At 48.3% G+C, this 20,854-nt stretch overlaps 2 protein-coding genes across 2 annotated transcripts in view; one reads left to right on the top strand and one right to left on the bottom strand.

Annotated features, from left to right (window-relative positions):
* Nucleotides 1-20,854, top strand: part of LOC140419996 (uncharacterized) — an 86,657-nt gene that overhangs the window by 20,373 nt on the left and 45,430 nt on the right. The gene's annotated exons all lie outside the window — the stretch shown is intronic.
* Nucleotides 5,511-19,056, bottom strand: LOC140419983 (uncharacterized). Its single transcript, XM_072504016.1, has 2 exons — nt 18,892-19,056; nt 5,511-12,791 (listed from the first exon to the last, which is right to left on the bottom strand). The coding sequence occupies exon 2, from the start codon at nt 9,975-9,977 to the stop codon at nt 8,202-8,204; it is 1,776 nt and encodes a 591-aa protein (XP_072360117.1). The 5' UTR covers nt 9,978-12,791; nt 18,892-19,056; the 3' UTR covers nt 5,511-8,201.

Genomic DNA, 20,854 nt, shown 5'->3' with positions numbered 1-20,854 from the left:
GAAGGACACAGAAAGGGTATAACGATTGAACCCTCGGGCCGCCCAGCAGTGAAGACTCCACGCAGAGGTAATCGAGACGACTGACCAGAGACGTAAAGAAGCAGCGGCGAGACCCATCTTCTCGGAAGAAGACCCCGAGGAGATTGAGATACAGAATCAAACCCACAGCTCAAATGAGTCCATCGGCTCGGGTACTATTGAGAATCTTGGGACTGTAATTAGTGGGATAATTTAAGGGTATCTGTTTTACTGCTTGTGGAATAAAGTTATGTGATTTATACACTCCATTGTCCTTTGTTTACCTGGTCAATAAAGATACGTGGGTAAAATATTTGTTTAATAAACTGGTCGAAGTGTCTGAGGTTTTATAGACACAACACCTCCCATCCCCAGAACAAGTCTGGTGAACCTTCCTTGCCCTCCCTCTTTGGCAATAATACCTTCTCTAAGGTAAGGGGAGTAAAACTGCACACAGTACTCCAGCTGTGGTCTAACCTAGGTTCTACACTATTGAAGCAAGTCTTCACTACTCCTGTACTCAAATCCTCTTGTGATAAAGGCCAACATCCCATTGGCCTTCCTAATAACTTGCTGCACCTGCATGTTCACCTTCAGTGACTTATTGATGAGGACACCCAGGTCCCTTTGTACGTCTACACTTTCTAATCTCTATTTGAGACATACTCTGCTCATCGGTTCCTCCTACCAAAGTGATAATCTTACATTTTTCCACATTATATTCCTTGCCCACTCACTTAAGTCTGTCCAAATCCTCCTGTAGCCGTTTTACATCTTCCTCACAACACACATTCCCACCCAGCTTTGTGTCATCAGTGAACTTGGAAATATTCCATTTGGTCCCCACATCCAAATCATTGTATAAACCATGAACAGCTGGGGCCCAAGTACTGATCTTTGCAGTAACCCACTCGTCCCAACTGCCAAGGTGAGAATGACCCATTTATTCCTCCTCTCTGTTTTCTGCCTGTTGGCCAATTCTCAATCCATGCCAGTATATTACCTCCTATCCCATGTGTTTTCATTTTGTTGACTAACCTCCTGTCGGGTGTTTGTCATAAACCTTCTGAAAATCCAAGTGTGCCACAACCACGGACTCCCCTTTATCAATTCTGTTAATAACATCCTCAAAAACTCCAAAAGGTTCGTCGGACATGATTTCCTATTCCTAAATCCATGTTAGAAGTCTTACAACACCAGGTTAAAGTCCAACAGGTTTGTTTCAAACCACTAGCTTTCGGAGCACAGCTCCTTCCTCAGGTGAGGAAGAAGCTCCTTCACCTGAGGAAGGAGCAGTGCTCCGCAAGCTAGTGATTCGAAACAAACCTGTTGGACTTTAACCTGGTGTTGTAAGACTTCTTGCTGTGCCCACCCCAGTTCAACGTCGGCATCTCCATATCATAAATCCAAGTTAATTATTATTATCCAGGTGTCCATTTATCACATCCTTTATAATAGATGCTGGTATTTTCCCAATACTGATGTCAGGCTAACAGGTCTGTAGTTCACCATTTTCTCTCTCCCTTCCTGAACAGTGGGGTGACATTTGCTGCCTTCAATCTGCAGGAACTATTCCAGAATCTATAGAATTGTGGAAGATGATCATCAATGTATCCACTATCTTTATATCATCACTTTTGACTGGTTCTGAGACACTTAAGTTTGGATTTCTGGTGCAGAGTAAAGTATAACCGTGGAGTGGAATTTTAGATTGTGTAAAAGGACAAAGTTCTATTTTATAAATAAAGATGGAGGTTTCTGGCAAAAATAGTGTTTAGTTAACGTTGCTTCTAAGGCATCGCAGTGGTTAGCACTGCTGCCTCACGGCGCCGAGGACCCGAGTTCAATCCTGGCCCCGGGTCACTGTCCGTGTGGTGTTTGCACATTCTCCCCGTGTCTGCGCGGGTCACACCACCACAACCCAAAGACGTGCAGGATAGGTGGATTGGCCGCACTCAATTGCCCCTTAATTGGAAAAATTAAAAACAAAATGTTGCTTCTAGTTTGTTTGCTGCAGTAAAAGCCATAAAACCTTAACTCCTGTTGTGTGATCCTTTACATTGTTGACTTGGAATTGATATTTTTAAAAAGTTATTGATCTGTACAGAGATCCTAATCCACAAGTTTTGACTTCCCATTTGAGCCTCAGGCAGTTTTCTGGCTCACTATTCTTGTGTCAGTGACAGCCAGGAGATGGAGCTGAGGGCTGAATTTAAGTTACCAATAACGGGGCCTGCACCCCAGTTGGGAAACTGCCATGGGTGTCGCACTAATAGAGAGACAGGAAGGTGCTGGAGGACTGACTGGGAAATGGGCCTCCAACCAATTAGGACACAGAAGGAGGTGACCAGGGCTGGTAGTGACGTGACCCCCCGGTATTCAGTGCCCCGGTGTCCAAAGTGGGGAGTCACGGGAACAGAGTAAAGAGAAACCATTTGGGTTCTGAACATTGTGAACATCCCTTTACTCTGCTTGCTATTTATTCTCAAGTAATTTTCTGTTTCTTTGTTTATCCATGTTGTTTCATTAATAAACAATTAACAATAAAAATATTTGATTTTGTTGGATTTTTCATGATTAGATTGATGTAGTTCAGGGAAAGTGGGTGAGAGGTTGACAGGCTCTTTAACAGAAAGTGAGTCCCTCTAAGGCGATTGGCAAAGGAACCAGAGGGGTAGAGGAGATGTGATTTTTCTTTTGACACGCAAAATGGGGTTCAGGTTCTGATTGACTCATTTATTCAGGCTCCTTGAGGGAGTAACACGGGATGTCAATAAAGGGGAACCTGCAGATGTGGTTTATTTAGATTTATAGAAAGTATTTCCCAAGGTGCCACATCAAAGGTCACTGCACAACATAAGAGGTCATGGTGTAGAGGGCAACATATCAGCAGGGATAGCGGATTGGTTAGCTCATAGGAAGCAGAGAGTGGGTATAAATGGGTCATTTTTGGGTAGGTAAGATGTGACAAGTGGAGTATCACAAGGATCAGTGCTGGGCCCTCAACTATTTACAATCTATATTAATGAGTTGAATGTGGTTAAATTTGCTGATGACACAAAGAGGGATTGGAAATGAATTTGTCAAGTGGACTTGGAGAATGCAAAGGACATCAAATAGGTTAAGTGAGTGGGAATGAATTGACAGATGCCCGGAGTATAATTTGGGAAAATGTGAATGTGTCCACATTATTTAAATGGGAGAGAGATTACAGAACTCTGAGGCACAGCGGTATCTGGGTGTCCTGGTACAGGAATCACAAGTTAGTTTGCCGTGTTACGACACCTGGGCTCATGCGCGGTCAATTCCAGCCCCACGTGCCCCGGAGTCACAGCACAAGCGAATTGACCAATAATTCTTATAAAAATACCCTATGTCTTTGGCCCTTGGCTGCCCAATAATCAGTCGCCATGGTTGCAAATGTAAATACGATTACTGTTTATTTATAACAGCAAACACAACTGATTTACAATAAGCCAATTCCTAATTCCCACTTTAACCTGCCCCCAACCTCTACACACACAGAGACAGACAAATACAGAGGGGTGGAAAGGGATAAAATCATAAGTGAAAGAAATTCTTTTTTTCAGATGATGTTTTTTAGCACACTTTACTTCACAGCAAGCTTGCAGATTAAAGTCTTTAGTTTACAGTCTGTAGTGATCTTCTCTGTAGGTTAATTTGTTCACGTTCTTTGTAGTTTAGAAATGCAGTACTCACACTTTTCTGGAGCGGCACCTCATCTCTGTTCAAACTTTTCTTTCAGTTTGTGGTTTGTATTCAGGTCTCCATGGTTTCAGGAATACAGCACCCACAGGCTATCTGGGAAGAGAGATAGCACTCACAGCTGACTTCTGGAGAGAGAGTTAATCAGTTCTGCCTCTTGTGCTGCTAGAATCAAACTGAAAGCTTGGGACTCTGAAAAACATCCCAGTGGGATAGGATCCAATCACCGCCTGTTACCTAGGAGCACATCCTTTTGGACCAATTCATTGGCCACCTGCGAATCAATCAAACCGAGTCCCAACCCCAATTCTCACACTGGTGCCTAAAGATCTGCAGCTCCAGTTTAAACCGGCACAGACACCTGGATTCTTCTGCTTGAATTAAAGATACAGGCTGCTTGCCTTAAAGTGACATGTCCATTAATCATCCATGGAGCAAAAATGTAACAGCAGAAATAAAAGAACGGGGAAATAAGGTTATGAAAAGGAAGGGCCCTTCCAGCCGGTACAGCAAGTGATTAGGAAGGTGAATGGAATATTGTTATTTATTGCAAAGGGACTGGAATATAAAAGTTGGGGTGTTTTGCTGCAGTTGTACAGGGCCTTGGTGAGACCATGGGCTGGATTCTCCACTGGCGAGATTCTCTGTTGCGCCGGCAGCGCACTCACACCCGGGGATTTCCAGGCGACGGGCTGGCAACAATGGGAAACTCATTGGCCGTCTGGCAGGATGGAGAATCCCGCTGCTGGCAGGGACGCGCAGGGACGCGCCGCAGGATGGAGCATCCCGCTGCTGGCAGGGATGCGCTGCAGGATGGAGAATCCCGCTGATGGCAGGGATGCGTTGCAGGACGGAGAATCCCGCTGCTGGCAGGGACACGCTGCAGGATGGAGAATCCCGCTGCTGGCAGGGACACGCCGCAGGACGGAGAATCTCGCTGCTGGCAGGGAAGCGCTGCAGGACGGAGAATCCCGCTGCTGGCAGGGACACGCCGCAGGACGGAGAATCCCGCTGCTGGCAGGGACATGCCGCAGGACGGAGAATCCCGCTGCTGGCAGGGACACGCCGCAGGACGGAGAATCCCGCTGCTGGCAGGGATGCGCTGCAGGACGGAGAATCCCGCTGCTGGCAGGGACACGCCGCAGGACGGAGAATCCCGCTGCTGGCAGGGACGTGCCGCAGGACGGAGAATCCCGCTGCTGGCAGGGACATGCCGCAGGATGGAGAATCCCGCTGCTGGCAGGGACATGCCGCAGGACGGTGAATCCCGCTGCTGGCAGGGACACGCCGCAGGACGGAGAATCCCGCTGCTGGCAGGGACACGCCGCAGGATGGAGAATACCGCTGCTGGCAGGGATGCGCTGCAGGACGGAGAATCCCGCTGCTGGCAGGGATGCGCCGCAGGATGGAGAATCCCGCTGCTGGCAGGGATGCGCTGCAGGATGGAGAATCCCGCTGCTGGCAGGGATGCGCTGCAGGATGGAGAATCCCGCTGCTGGCAGGGATGCGCTGCAGGATGGAGAATCCCGCTGCTGGCAGGGATGCGCTGCAGGACGGAGAATCCCGCTGCTGGCAGGGACGCGCTGCAGGACGGAGAATCCCGCTGCTGGCAGGGACGCGCTGCAGGACGGAGAATCCCGCTGCTGGCAGGGATGCGCTGCAGAATGGAGAATCCCGCTGCTGGCAGGGACACGCCGCAGGACGGAGAATCCCGCTGCTTGCAGGGATGCGCTGCAGGATGGAGAATCCCGCTGCTGGCAGGGACGTGCTGCAGGACGGAGAATCCCGCTGCTGGCAGGGACACGCCGCAGGATGGAGAATCCCGCTGCTGGCAGGGATACGCTGCAGGACGGAGAATCCCGCTGCTGGCAGGGACACGCCGCAGGATGGAGAATCCCGCTGCTGGCAGGGATGCGCTGCAGGACGGAGAATCCCGCTGCTGGCAGGGACACGCCGCAGGACGGAGAATCCCGCTGCTGGCAGGGACACGCCGCAGGACGGAGAATCCCGCTGCTGGCAGGGACACGCCGCAGGACGGAGAATCTCGCTGCTGGCAGGGATGCGCTGCAGGATGGAGAATCCCGCTGCTGGCAGGGACGCGCCGCAGGATGGAGAATCCCGCTGCTGGCAGGGATGCGCTGCAGGACGGAGGATCCCGCTGCTGGCAGGGATGCGCCGCAGGATGGAGAATCCCGCTGCTGGCAGGGATGCGCTGCAGGACGGAGAATCCCGCTGCTGGCAGGGATGCGCCGCAGGACGGAGAATCCCGATGCTGGCAGGGATGCGCTGCAGGATGGAGAATCCCGCTGCTGGCAGGGACGCGCTGCAGGATGGAGAATCCCGCTGCTGGCAGGGACGCGCCGCAGAATGGAGAATCCCGCTGCTGGCAGGGATGCGCCGCAGGACGGAGAATCCCGTTGCTGGCAGGGACACGCCGCAGGACGGAGAATCCCGCTGCTGGCAGGGATGCGCTGCAGGACGGGAATCCCGCCCCATATTTAGAGCACTGTGTACAGTTTGGGTCTCCTTATTTCAGAAATGAGATAATTGCATTAGAAGCAGTTCAGAGGAGGTTGACTCCCAGATTCTGGAATGAGGGGGTTATCCTCTGAGGAAAGGTTTGACAGGTTGGGAATGTATCCATTGCAGTTGAGAAGAATGAGAGATGATCTTATTGAAGCACGTGAGATCCTGAGTGGAATTGACAGAGAGAATGCTGAGAGAATGTTTCCCTTGTGGCAGAGACTAGAAATAGGGGAGACTCGGTTAAAATCTGAAATGTCCGAGCAGCCACTCAGTTCAAGGGCAATAAATTCTGGTCCAGCGACTCCCACATCCCATTAAGAATTTACAAAACTCTCTCCACAAAACCTCACTCAATTTCACTCCTTTATTGTCCAGTTCTGGCTCCGCCTGGGGTAACATCTACTCCATATTTTCTTCTTGTGCGGTGAGTTCTAGGTTACTGGTACATAAGGACAGATGCTTCAAGGAACAAATCAAACATGGATGTGAAAGATTCTCCAGCTCTCTCTTTGTGGACAGTTCTTACTCAGTATTATTTCTCCCAAGCCCTTCATTGTCCCATTATCACTTTAATTTCACTCCCACTTTGCCCATGTCCAGTGTGTTTAATTCTATCCGGATTGTTTTAAAGTCAGTTTCTCTCTGGAGTGTGTCAATGTCTTGATGATGTCACAATGGTGTCTCAATCCCCCGGCCACATTAACCATTTCATCTCCTGCTGTGTCTCCAGTAGTTGTGTGTTTGGGACCCAGTCTTCAGTCCATTTCACCACGAATTTAGGCTTGTTATTTTTCACATGGAACAAATCACATCTGCACACCCACACCGGTATCCCAAAATCACGTCACATATACTTAACTCTCAGATGCTCTGAAGATCAAAGTGAGTGTCTGTTTGTCTTATCTGCCCTGTTATGGTGCTGATATTTCATGTTGTGTCCAAGCTTTCAAATGTGGATTTCTTTGAAACAAAGTTCATGGGCCAGGATGTAAATATTTCCAGGAGAAAGCGATCAATTTATTCATCCCATCTAAACATTCCAGACTTTCACTGGAACACAGGTGGAGACCAGATTGATATAGGTTTGCCTTTCAGTCGTCAATGGTCAGACGCCCTGTACCATTTGTCAAACTGGACTATTTGACGAACTGCGTGTTTTAATTAACATCCCTCTTTCCTCCAGTTGCTCTACTGTGGGTAAAATCCCTTCGGTTGAGGACGGGTTGATGGGTATTGTTTGGTACACGGTGGAACATTACCAGTGAATGATGCTGGTTCCATCTGTAATTGGCCACAATCATTCTAACCTTTTGCCACATTTGATGTTCATAAAGCTGATCTTTCCTGATGGTTCTGATTGACCATGTTACTTTCCCATTTTCAAAGCTTAAGGGAGAATTCAATTAGGATCAAATATCCAGACCCAGAATAGCCTGGTCCACTGGGCCTATCCAGACTGAGGATATCAATTCATGTGAACCAAATTCTATTGATGTGGAGATGCCGGCGTTGGACTGGGGTGAGCACAGTACGAAGTCTTACAACACCAGGTTAAAGTCCAACAGGTTTGTTTCGATGTCACTAGCTTTCGGAGCGCTGCTCCTTCCTCAGATGAATGCAGAGGTCTGTTCCAGAAACACATATATAGACAAATTCAAAGATGCCAGACAATGCTCGGAATGTGAGCATTAGCAGGTGATTAAATCTTTACAGATCCAGAGATGGGGTAACCCCAGGTTAAAGAGGTGTGAATTGTATCAAGCCAGGACAGTTGGTAGGATTTTGCAGGCCAGATGGTGGGGGATGAATGTAATGCGACATGAATCCCAGGTCCCGGTTGAGGCCGCACTCATGTGTGCGGAACTTGGCTATAAGTTTCTGCTCGGCGATTCTGCGTTGTCGCGGGTCCTGAAGGCCGCCTTGGAGAACGCTTACCCGGAGATCAGAGGCTGAATGCCCTTGACTGCTGAAGTGTTCCCCGACTGGAAAGGAACATTCCTGCCTGGTGATTGTCGCAGCGTCTGCATGGTCTCGCCAATGTACCACGCTTCGGGACATCCTTTCCTGCAGCGTATGAGGTAGACAACGTTGGCCGAGTCGCACGAGTATGTACCGCGTACCTGGTGGGTGGTGTTCTCATGTGTAATAGTGGTATCCATGTCGATGATCTGGCACGTCTTGCAGAGATTGCCATGACAGGGTTGTGTGGTGTCGTGGTCACTGTTCTGAAGACTGGGTAGTTTGCTGCAAACAATGGTTCGTTTGAGGTTGCGCGGTTGTTTGAAGGCAAGTAGTGGGGGTGTGGGGATGACCTTGGCAAGATGTTCATCGTCATCAATGACGTGTTGAAGGCTGTGAAGAAGATGACGTAGTTTCTCCGCTCCGGGGAAGTACTGGACGACGAAGGGTATTCTGTCGGTTGTGTCCCATGTTTGTCTTGTGAGGAGGTCGGTCCGGTTTTTCGCTGTGGCGCGTTGGAACTGTCGATCGATGAGTCGAGTGCCATATCCCGTTCGTACGAGGGCATCTTTCAACGTCTGTAGATGTCTGTTACGCTCCTCCTCGTCTGAGCAGATCCTGTGTATACGGAGTGCTTGTCCATAGGGGATGGCTTCTTTAATGTGTTTAGGGTGGAAGCTGGAGAAGTGGAGCATCATGAGGTTATCCGTGGGTTTGCGGTAAAGCGAAGTGCTGAGGTGACCGTCCTTGATGGAGACGAGTGTGTCCAAGAATGCAACTGATTTTGGAGAGTAGTCCATGGTGAGTCTGATGGTCGGATGGAACTTATTAATGTCATCGTGTAGTCGTTTCAGTGATTCTTCGCCGTGGGTCCAAAGGAAAAAAATGTCATCGATGTATCTGGTGTATAACGTCGGTTGAAGGTCCTGTGCGGTGAGTAGGTCCTGTTCAAACTTGTGCATGAAGATGTTGGCGTATTGGGGTGCGAATTTGGTCCCCATGGCTGTTCCGTGCGTCTGGATGAAGAACTTGTTGTCGAAGGTGAAGACGTTGTGATCCAGAATGAAGCGGATGAGTTGCAGAATTGCGTCTGGAGATTGGCAGTTGTCGGTGTTGAGTACTGAGGCTGTTGCAGCAATGCCGTCGTCATGGGGGATGCTGGTGTAGCGTGCCGAGACGTCCATTGTGACGAGGAATGTTCCTGGTTCAACTGGTCCATGGGTGCCGAGTTTCTGTAGGAAGTCCGTTGTGTCGCGACAGAAGCTGAGTGTACCTTGTACGATGGGTTTCAAGATGCCCTCGATGTAGCCAGAGAGGTTCTCACACAGGGTCCCATTGCCTGAAACGATAGGGCGGCCTGGTGTGTTGGCCTTATGTATTTTCGGGAGGCAGTAGAGATCTCCAATGCGGGGGGTACGTGGGATGAAAGCACGTAGGGTGCTCTGAAGATCTGGATCCAAGGTCTTGATCAGTCTGTTAAGTTGGCGGATGTGTTCCTTGGTCGGATCTGCGGGTAACTGTCTGTAATGTTCTTGGTTGTTCAGTTGTCGGTATACTTCTTTGCAGTAGTCCGTTCTGTTCAGTACGATAGTGGCCCCCCCTTTGTCTGCTGGTTTGATGACGATGCTGCGGTTGGTCTTGAGAGCGCGGATGGCATTGCGTTGTGCTTGGGTGACGTTCGGGGCTGTCTTGTGAATGCGACTGATGAATCTGGCATTGACGCGGCTCCTGACGGCTTGAGCATACATGTCGAGTCTAAGGCAGCGGCCTTCCGGAGGGGTCCAATTCGACTCTTTCCTCTTCGGTTGCCGCACCGCAGATCTCTCGGTCTGCTGTTCCGGTTCATTGGTAGTCTGCTTGGGTTCGCTGTTGGCCTCTTGGGGTCTGTGCTATTGACATGGCCATGTCAACCCTATTGACATGGGTTGAGTTCTTTTAATAGTATAATTATAATCTTTATTATTGTCACAAGGAGGCTGACATTAACACTGCAATGAAGTTACTGTGAAAATCCCCCAGTCGCAATATTCCGGCACGTGTTTGGGTATACCCGAGGGAGAATTCAGAATGTCCAATTCACCGAACAAGCACGTCTTTCGGGACTTGTGGGAGGAACCCGGAGCACCCGGGGGAAACCCACGCAGACTCAGGGAGAACGTGTAGACTCCGCACAGACAGTAACCCAAGCCTGGAATCGATCCCGGGTCCCTGGTGCTAACCACTGTGCTACCGTGCCGCCCCATTAATAGATTGTAGCATTTTCCCACCTTCTGATGTCAGGCTAATGGGTCTGTGGTTCCCCGTTTACTCTCTCCCTCCTTAAATTGTGGGGTTACATTTACCACCTTCCAATCTGCAGGAACCATTCCAGAATCTACAGAATTGTGACAGATGATCACCAATGTATCCACTATCTCTACAGCCGCCTCTTTCAACACTCTGGGATGTAGAGCATCACGTTTGAGGGCTGATTAACTTTCAACCACATTAATTTCTCCAGGACTACTTTTTTACTTATTAATCTCATTCAGTTCCCAGTCCTCAGGCTGACTACTATTTTGGCCACTTTATGAGCCTCTTCCTTTGATCTAATGGAATCTTTAACTTTTCTTGTTAGCCGCAGTTGCATCACTTTTCCTGTTCGATTTTTTCCCCTAAAGGAATCAATTTTGGTGTGTATATGTGAAATGAGTTGCAAATGTCCCAGAAGACCATAGACTGCTCTCCCCCTTGAGAGAGCGAGAGAGAGAGACAACTGGTGGTTTAACCTGAGGGTCACCACACCTCAGGCGAGGGGCAATGTTGCGAAGGTGGACCCTTCATGGATAACCTCAGCCAATACGACAGTTGAATCCCTGCTATTGGAGTCACTCCACATCATGAACCAGCCATCCAGCCAACTGAGCTAACTGACCCCCCGGTAGATGAATAATAATGCCTGAAAATATTAGCTATTGCCTGTCTCCCATCATACCATTTAATGTGGTTTCCCAGTCTACCTCAGACAACAAGTCCCTCATACCCTGATTGGGTGTTCACCCAGATAAATTAAACAAAAACATGTAACCACCAATGCCCATCTTCATGGTAATGTGGCATGATTTAGGGGGATCCAAACAGAAATGGAAACTGAATATCTTCTCTCTTCGAAACACCCCTTCACTCTGTGATCGTTGTGAAATTTGAACCAAGGTAGTCGCAACAAGGCTCAAAGAGCGTCAGCCATCTGGAGGCAAAGCCATAGGACTGCCAAGTCGAGCAGAACAAAACCCTCCGACCCTCCCCAGTGACCAACTGACAGAATGAACAAAATACAGTCTTGGATGTAACTGAGAGCAGAAACAATAACAGCAATAGCCCTTGTAATCACTTGTGAACTTGTTGGTGTCTCAGCAGGTGCGATGAATCATGGATTCCCTTCCAACACAGAGGAGAATGACCTCTCACCAGTGTGAATTCGCTGGTGTGTCTGCAGGTGGGATGGATCACTAATTGCCTTCCCCTACTCAGAGCACGTGATTGCCTTCTCCCCAGTGTGAACTCGCTGGTGTCTCTTCAGGTTCGATAAGTCAGTGAATTCCTTCCCACACTGACAGCAGATGAATGGCCTCTGCCCAGTGTGAACTCGCTGATGTGTCCGCAGTTTGGATGACTCACTGAACCCCTTCCCACACTGAGAGCAGAAGAACGGTCTCTCCCCAGTGTGAATTCGCTGGTGAGTCCACAGGTGGGATAACTGGGTGAATCCCTTCCCACAATGAGAGCAGGTGAATGGCCTCTCCCCAGTGTGAACTCGCTGATGTGTCTGCAGATTGGAGAACTGAGTGAATCCCTTCCCACACTGAGAGCAGATGAACGGTCTCTCCCCAGTGTGAACTCGCTCGTGACTTTGCAGGTGGGATAACTGAGTGAATCCCTTCCCACACTGAGAGCAGGTGAATGGTCTCTCCCCAGTGCGAACTCGCTGGTGACTCTGCAGGTGGGTTAACTGAGTGAATCCCTTCGCACACTGAGAGCAGGTGAATGGCCTCTCCCCAGTGTGAATTCGCTGGTGTTTCTTCAGCCTGGAGAACAGAGTGAATCCCTTCTCACACACAGAGCAGGTGAATGGCCTCTCCCCAGTGTGAATGCGTGGATGAGTCTCCAACTCAGATGGGAATCTGTATCCCTTCCCACAGTCCCCACATTTCCACGGTTTCTCCATGTTTTGGGTCTCCTCGTATCTCTCCAGGATGGACGATCAGTTAAGGCCTCGCCCACACACAGAACACGTGTACGGTCTCTCCCCGCTGTGAATGGTGCAATGTTTGTTCAGGCTGTGTAAATGTTTAAAGCTCTTTCCACAGTCAGTGCTCTGGAACACTCTCGCTGGGGTGTGTGTGTCTCGGTGCTTTTCCAGTCACATTGATGTTTAAAATATTTTGATGCTGACAGATTCGGCAAACATTTCTCCTTCTAGATTCAAAGGCCGGTGACATTCAGATCCCAAGGTATCGAGTGACTCTGTGGGACCGAGACGTGACAATTGAGATTTCTGTCTGTAATTCCTCCTCTTGTAATATCTGTAAAAGGAGTTTTCAAAGTCAACACTCAGTACAGGATAGAAATTCAGAACAGAGAATTCTAGTTTCTATGGAACATTCCTTCCTCTCATTCCCCAATACCTCGTCTCCAGGGAGCGGACGCGGAGGGGCAGGGTATCGGAGCAGTGACTGTAGGAAGGATGAGCTAGCTGACCACTGCACCCTGGTACAGGAGGCCATTCAAGCGGGGGGGAGGAAGTGGTAGTTGTCGGGGTTTCTATAATTAGGGGAACTAATAACATCCTTTGGAAGCAGGACCGAGAGTCCCACATGGTATGTTGCCTGCCCGGTGCCAGGGTGAGGGGCATCTCTAACCAGCTTGAAAGGATATTGGAGAGGGAGGGGGAGGATCCAGTTGTTGTGGTCCACGTTGGGATAAACAACATCAGCAAGACTAGGAAAGAGGACCTGTTTGGGAATATCAGAAATTAGGAACAGAATTAAACAACAGGTCCCAAGGATTATAATCTCTGGATTATTCCCTGAGCCACGTGCAAATTGGCATAGGGATGAGAAAATTAGAGAAGTAAACACGTGGCTAAAGGAGTGGTGCAGGAAAGAGGGGTTCCATTTCATGGGGCACAGGCATCAGTATTGGGACAGGAGGGATCTGTGCCGTTGGGACGGTCTCCACCTGAACCGATCTGGGGCCAGTGTCCTCGTGGAAAGGATAAATAGGGAGGTCAGAAGGACTTTAAACTAACAAATGGTGGGGGAGAGGAAGGCCTCCTGGGAACTCAATACAGTTCCAAAAACAAATAGCAGGATGGTCTGGACTGGGTACCAAATATACCGGTCATAAAGTTTACAGGAGGGACAGAGAATATGGCAGAGGGGGTGGAGTAGCCTTACTGATTAGAAATACTATCACCTCAATGGTGAGGATTGGATTTGTTTATTGTCACGTGTACCGAGATACAGTGAAAAGTATTGATCTGCGTACAGTTCAGACAGATCATTCCATACATGAGAATACACAGGGCAAACATCAATACACAATGTAAATACATAGACACAGGCATTGGGTGAAGCATACAGGAGTGTAGCACTACTCAGTGGAGGAGATGTGTGAAGAGATCAGGTCAGTCCATAAGAGGGTCGATTAGGAGTCTGGTAACAGCGGAAAAGATGTTTTTGAATCTGTTAGAACATAGAACATACAGTGCAGAAGGAGGCCATTCGGCCCATCGAGTCTGCGCCAACCCACTTAAGCCCTCACTTCCACCCTATCCCCATAACCCAATAACACCTCCTAATCTTTTTGGTCACTAAGGGCAATTCATCATGGCCAATCCACCTAACCTGCACGTCTTTGGACGTGTTCTCAGACTTTTGTATCTCCTGCCCGATGGAAGAAGTTGGAAGTGTGAACAAGCGGGTGGGAGGGATCTTTGAATATGCTGCCCGCTATCCCAAAGCAGCGGGAGAGTCAATGGATGGGAGGCGGGTTCGCGTGATGGACTGGGCGTGTTCACCACTCTCTGTCATTTCTTACAGTCTTGGACCGAGCAGTTGCCAGGCCAGGCTGTGATGCTGCCAGGTAGGATGCTTTCTATGGTGCATCTGTAAAAGTTGGGAAGAGTCAATGTGGACGTGTTGAATTTCCTTAGTTTCCTGAAAAAGTATAGGCGCTGTTGTGCTTTCTTGGTCGTAGTGTTGATGTGGGTCGACCAGGACAGATTGTTGGTGATGTGCACACCTCGGAATTTGAAGCTGTAGTCAATGAATAGGAGACTGATGTCGGAGTCCTTGCTGTCGAGTTGCTCCAGGTGAGTGTAGCGCCAGGGAGATGGCGACTGCTGTGGAGGATATAATGAGGGGAAGGATCCAGCGAAGACCATGGGCTGGATTCTCCGTCGGCGGGGTCCTCCGCTTTCCGGCAGCGCACTCATGCCCACGGACTTCCCGACAGCATGGGGGTGCCCACAACGGGAAACCCCATTGGCCGGCTGCCTGGATGGAGAATCCCCTCCCACATAGGTGGAACTGAGGAACAAAAAAAATCTCAAACTGTAATGGGTGTTGTGTATCGACCGTCTGGTTAGCTCTCAGGCACTAGATTGTATAAAGGCAGAAATTAGGCGAGTGTGTAGCAAAGGCAGAGTAGTATTAATGGGGGATTATAACTGACACACAATTGGGAGAGGCAGACAAGCAACTGTCAGAAAGGGAGTGAATTTCTGGAATGTGTCCGGGATAGTTTCCTGCAGCAATATGTTCCAGATGTAACAAGGGGACAGGCAATATTAGATTTAGTTATGAGTAATGAGCCCAATTTAATTAGTAGCCTAACTGTGATCACAACATGATTGAATTCAGTGTAGTGTTTGAAAGTGAAAAGCACGTTACAGACAGTAGAGTTTTAGGCTTGGGTAAGGCTGACGTTAACGGGATGAGACAGAGACTGTCCTCGGTAAACTGGGGAGATCTGTTAATGGGTCAAACAACTGAAGATCAGTGGAGAATATTTAAAGAAACATTTAACGAGATAGAGAGCAAGTATATCCCCCTGAGAGGAAAAGGCTCCATTTAACAAAAAAAACAGCCACGGACAAATAAAGAGGTTAGGGACAGCTTAAAACTAAAAGAAATAACGCACAAAAATACAAGACACAGGACAGATCCGGACGAATAGGGTGGGAACAAGGACTCACAAAGGATCACAAAGCAGCTTGTAAGAGCGACTGAAAGGGATTATGAAAGGAAACTTGCAAGGGACATCAATATCAATGAGAAGAACTGTTTAGTTATATAAAGGGAAAGCGGGTGTGAAGAGCAATGTAGGCCCAGTAAAAGCTGGAAATGGAGATATTGTCAGTGATAATGGGGGAATGGCAGACACACTGAACAATTACTCTGCCTCAGTATTTACAGTTGAAAAGGAGGATAACGTGCCATAAGTCCCGAAAAAATTAATAGTCGATAAGAGGACAGGGACTTAACACAATTAACATAACTATACCATCACTAACTAGGAAATTAATGGAACTGAAGAGTGACAAATCCCCAGGACCTGACGGTTTCCATCAAGGGTGTTAAAGGAAGTCGGGGAGCACATTGTAGATGCCCCAACGATAATCGTCCAGAGTTCCCTAGATTCAGGAGTAGTCCCTCTGGATTGGAAAAATGCACTTTTTGAAGTGCGGTGCGGATACATCAGCGAGTTTACACTGGGGAGAAGCCATTCACCTGCTCTTAGTGTGCGAAGGGATTCATTATTTAAGAAGGGTGAAAGGCGAAAAACAGGGAATTACAGACCAGTTAGCCGAACACGACATGGTAGCACAATGGTTAGCACTGTTGCTATACAGGGCCAGGGACCCAAGTTCGATTCCCGCCTTGCGTCACTGTAAGTGTGGAGTCTGCACGTTATCTGCTGTGTCTGCGTGGGTTTTATCCTGGTGCTCCCACAAGTCCCAAAAGACGTGCTGTTCGGTGAATCGGACAGTCTGAATTCAGTCCCTCAGTGTTAATGTAAGCCTACTTGTGACACTAATAAAGATTATTATTATGAACATCTATGGTGGGGAAACTGCTGGAATGTATAATTAGGGGTGGGGTAACTGAACACTTTGAAAAACTTTGTTCGATCAGGGACAGCCAGCCTGACTTATTTACTGAATTTTTTGAGGAGGTGACGAGGGTAGAGGACAGGGGAATGTCTATGGATGTCATTTATATGGACTCCCAGAAGGCATTTGATAAAGTTCCACACAAGAGACTGTTAGCTAAGGTGGAAGCCCTCGGAGTTGAGGGCAAATTATTGACACGGTTAGGAAATTGGTTGAGTGGCAGGAGAGTGTGGGGATATGGGTATTTAATAAGATACAATGAAGAGTATAACACCGAGTTGTACAGAAAACAAAACATTTTATTTAACATTAACTATATACACAGCTCCAGTTGCTGAGTTAGGAGGCGAGATTACCCAAATTTGACCTGTTGCACTTTTCAGGATTAAATTCAATTTGCCACTGTTCTGCCATCTAACCAGCCCGTCCATATCATCCTGTAATCTGAGGCGTTCCTCACCATTTCCCACAACCCCAATTTTTGTGTCATCTGCCAACTTATCATATCTCCAACATTCACATCCAGATCATTGATGTATGCTCCGAACAACATGGAACCCAACACCGATCGCAGTGGAACACCATTGGACACAGGCTTCCAGTCACAAAGACAATCTTTGACCATCTCCCTCTGCCTGCTGCCAGGAAGCCAATTTTGGTATCAATTTGCCCTGGATCCCATCTTGACCAGTCCCCCATGTGAGACCTTGTGAAAAGCCTGACTGACGTCTATATGGGTTACATGTGGGCGGCACTCAAACACAGTGGGTAGCACTGTTGCTCCACAGTGCCATGGTTCCAGGTTCGATTCCCGGCTTGGGTCAGTCTGTATGGAGTCTGCACGTGCTCCCCGTGTCTGCGTGGGGTTCTTCCGGGTGCTCTGGGTTCCTCCCACAAGTCCCGAAAGACGTGCTTGTTAGGAGAATTCGGAATGTCGAATTCACCTGAGTGCACCTGAACAGGCGCCAGAATGTGGCGACTAGGGGATTTTCACAGTAACTTCATTGCAGTGTTAATGTAAGCCTACTTGTGACAATAAAGATTATTATTAACTGCACTACCCTCAACGACACGCTTTGTCACCTCCTCAGAAAATGCAAATGAAATAGAATCCACAGAATCCTTCTGCACCGACCCTCCGATAGAGCATGCTACCCAGGTCCACTCCTCCTCTCTATCACCTTAAACCCACCTACCTTTTGGACACTAAGGGACAATTGTTCATGGCCAATCCACCTATCCTGCACATCTTCTGGACTATGGGAGAAAACTGGAGCGTCCAGAGGAAACCCACACAGACAGGGGAAGAACGAGCAAACTCCACACAGTGTACACCTTAGATCTCTTCCTTTCCAATTCCCCACCCTCTTCCTTCAAACCAACTTTCCCCTTCTGATTTCCTGCTTTCAGAGACTCAAAGACTTAGAGTCATAGAGTTTTACAGCACAGAAAGATGCTCTTCAGCCTATCGTGAAAATGCTGCCTGTTCAGCCACAGCAGGTCAAAGATGAAAAGAGAGAGCAACAGCTCAGCACTTCATGAAGACAGGTAGCCATTTGATCTGACCCTCACTGCTAGCAGCTCAGATACAACACTGCACAAACTTAGCAGCCACTATAGAGTTGGGATCAGCTGTGGTGAAACACTGGACTGGATCCAGGACAGGGTGAAATATAGTTTGCTTGTCAGTTCATTGGAGGGTGTGGTCAGAGATGGGTGCTGCTTCGGGTGGATCAGATGAGTATTTTAATAGGCACTGATGAGGGTGTATATTGAGGTGCTGGGCGGATTGTCTGGGTTGTCAGACAGTCTCCTCTTCACTGTCAAGCGGCATGTAGAGGTCTGGCTCCAAGTCTCCAAATTGGCAGAGGACATTGTGCAGAACGTGCCCTGTCCACAACCTCAGCTCCATCTCCTTGTCCTGGTGCAGAACCAGAGGCACTGCTAGTGCTGCTTTGAAACCTGTTACAGTCTTTGTTTGGGTAGGTCTTTAGAAGACATAATCTTCCTTTGACAAAGCCATGCTAACTATCCTTTTAAAAAAATAAATTTAGAGTACCCAATTTTTTTTTTTCCGATTAAGAGGCAATTTAGCGTGGCCAATCCACCTAACCAGCACATCTTTGGGTTGTGGGGGTGAAACCCATGCAGACATGCTGACTATCCTTAATTAGTTCTTGCCTTCGCAACAGAGATTAATTCTGTCCCTCAGAATATTTTCCAATCATTTCCTGACCACTCAAGTTAAACTCACTGGTCTGTAATTTCCTGGATTTTCCCTACTTCACTTCTTGAACAATGGAACCACATTATCTGTCCTCCAGTCCTCTGGCACCGCTCCTGTGGCCAGAAAAATTGAAAATTGTCAGTGTCTGCAATCTCCTGTCTTGCTTCCCACAGCAGCCTGGAAATATCTCATCTGGGCCTGGGGATTTAAACAAGTCACCAATTGAAGGGCAGAATAAGAACATAAATTTAATGGGGAGAAAAGAAAGGGTTTTACTTACAGACGTGAGAGGAAGTTTCAGTCTGTGTGAAGCTTGAGGAGCAGCAGCTTTGCTGGGCAGACAGTGAAGGAAGCTTCGTGCAGCCAGTGACACAGGCCCCAGACTCTGATTGGCTGGAGGATCAGCGCCTGTCCAGTCGTCCACAGGTTCCTATTGGCCAATCTCAGTCATGGAGACAATGAGGGGACGGACCTCGGCGCACGTGGGATGGGCGGGTATTTGACCTCCCGACGCTGAGCTCTTGTCCAATCCAGAGTATTTTGTTTCTGTGACCAGGGTGTTGCTCTCAGAGTGCTGGGAACGCCCCTCTGGGTCATTGTGACGTCCCAAAGAAGCCCTGCCTGAATCACTCTGTTCCGCGGTGACGTTTCCGGGTTCCAGTGCGCAGGCCCGGCAGGCGGGCACGAGAGCCCCGACCCCTCCTGTTGTTCCCCCTCTCCCTTCCCCTGCACATCCTGCAGACAAGGTTTCCAGGCAACCGGTTGACGCTTCCGGCCAGAGCGAGAACTAGCCCAGTGATCTCCATCTCCACCCAGCCCAGGACTGCGCATGTCCAAGGGCGGTAGGGAACTGCGCAGTGCAGAGGAGAGCCCACCCTCTGACCTTCCTGCTCAGGTATTGGCTATTGAGAAACTGGGAGGACCAAAAGGACTTTGGTCCTCCAGCCAATCAGAGCACTGCCTTTGTGTGAATGAAGATTGAATGAAGCTTCACACAGACTGAAACGTCCTCCTGTCTCCAACATCTGTGAGTAAAACACTTTCTTTTTTCCCCCTTTCCATTTCTTTTCTCATTCTGACCTTCAATTGGTCACTTTCAGCAACTGAAGGGAAAGGAAGTGAATCCAGGGAGGGTGCAGACTCTGGAAAGCTTGGCCCAGGTCCCTCTCTCTCTCTTAAAGACATTGACATCCTTTGCTCCCTCAGCTTGACACATTTATTTGGCTAAAAGAATGGTCTCTTTCCCAATGTTCACAATTAAAGGGCTAGTTTCCCCAGGAGATGGCTGACATTTAAGGGTCAGTAAATTAATATTAGCCAGAGATATGTCTAGTGTTGTTATATGGTACAGATTAGATATATTATTTATGGTTCTGTAAAGTACATTTATTATTATTTCTAGTAATGTAATATTGTACTGTAACTACATCATATATTTTCAGTAATCTGTTACCTCACAGGGTTGTTAATCTCGGGATTTCTCTTCCACAGCGACCAGTGGAGTCTAGAGGTCATTGAATATATTCAAGGATGAGTTAGACAGATTTAGTTTTTCAATTTAAAGAGCCCAGTCTTTTTTTTTTCAATTAAGGGCCCCCATCCCTTGGACATGTGCATTTCTGGGCCATCTGCCTGCATGGCAGATAGAGCAGTTTCTCCAGCACGGGGGAATTGTTTGGAGCCCAATATCTAATCTCCTGGGACTGGGATGAAAAGTGGGGGGAGGGGGGGGGGGGGGTGGCATTGACCTCAACCTGACACAAAGTACATGCAGGTAGTCACTGGATTTGATTGTGACACCCCCCCCCCCCAAACATTGAAGTCACCAAGGAATATGAGGGTAGTGTGGGTAAATGGAGCTGAGGTCGATTGGCCATTGAGCTCATTAAAGGATGGGGCAAGTGGGCCAAATGGCCGACTGCAGCTCCTATTTGTTATGATCTCTGTGTCCAGGACAGGAAGCAGTGAGCATAGATCTGTCAATCAGCACCTTCAGGAGAATTGGGAGGGAGAACGGAGGGAGAGTGTGTTGGATGGATATTTACAGCTTTTGGGGAATGAGAGAGGGAAGAATGTTCCATAGGAACCAGAATTGTCTGTTTTGAATGTCTATCCTGTACTGACAGTGCTGACTTTTGTAAATTGTTTTTCCAAGATATTAGAAGTGGAGGAATTTCAGAGAGAAATCTCAAACGTCACATCTAGATCTGACAGAGTTATTCGATTCCTTGGGATCTGAATAT

This window comes from Scyliorhinus torazame, chromosome 5 (assembly GCF_047496885.1).
Source record: "Scyliorhinus torazame isolate Kashiwa2021f chromosome 5, sScyTor2.1, whole genome shotgun sequence".
Taxonomy (NCBI): domain Eukaryota; kingdom Metazoa; phylum Chordata; class Chondrichthyes; order Carcharhiniformes; family Scyliorhinidae; genus Scyliorhinus; species Scyliorhinus torazame.
The sequence above is the reverse complement of the archived record's forward strand: the minus strand, read 5'-3'. Positions and strand labels throughout refer to the sequence as shown.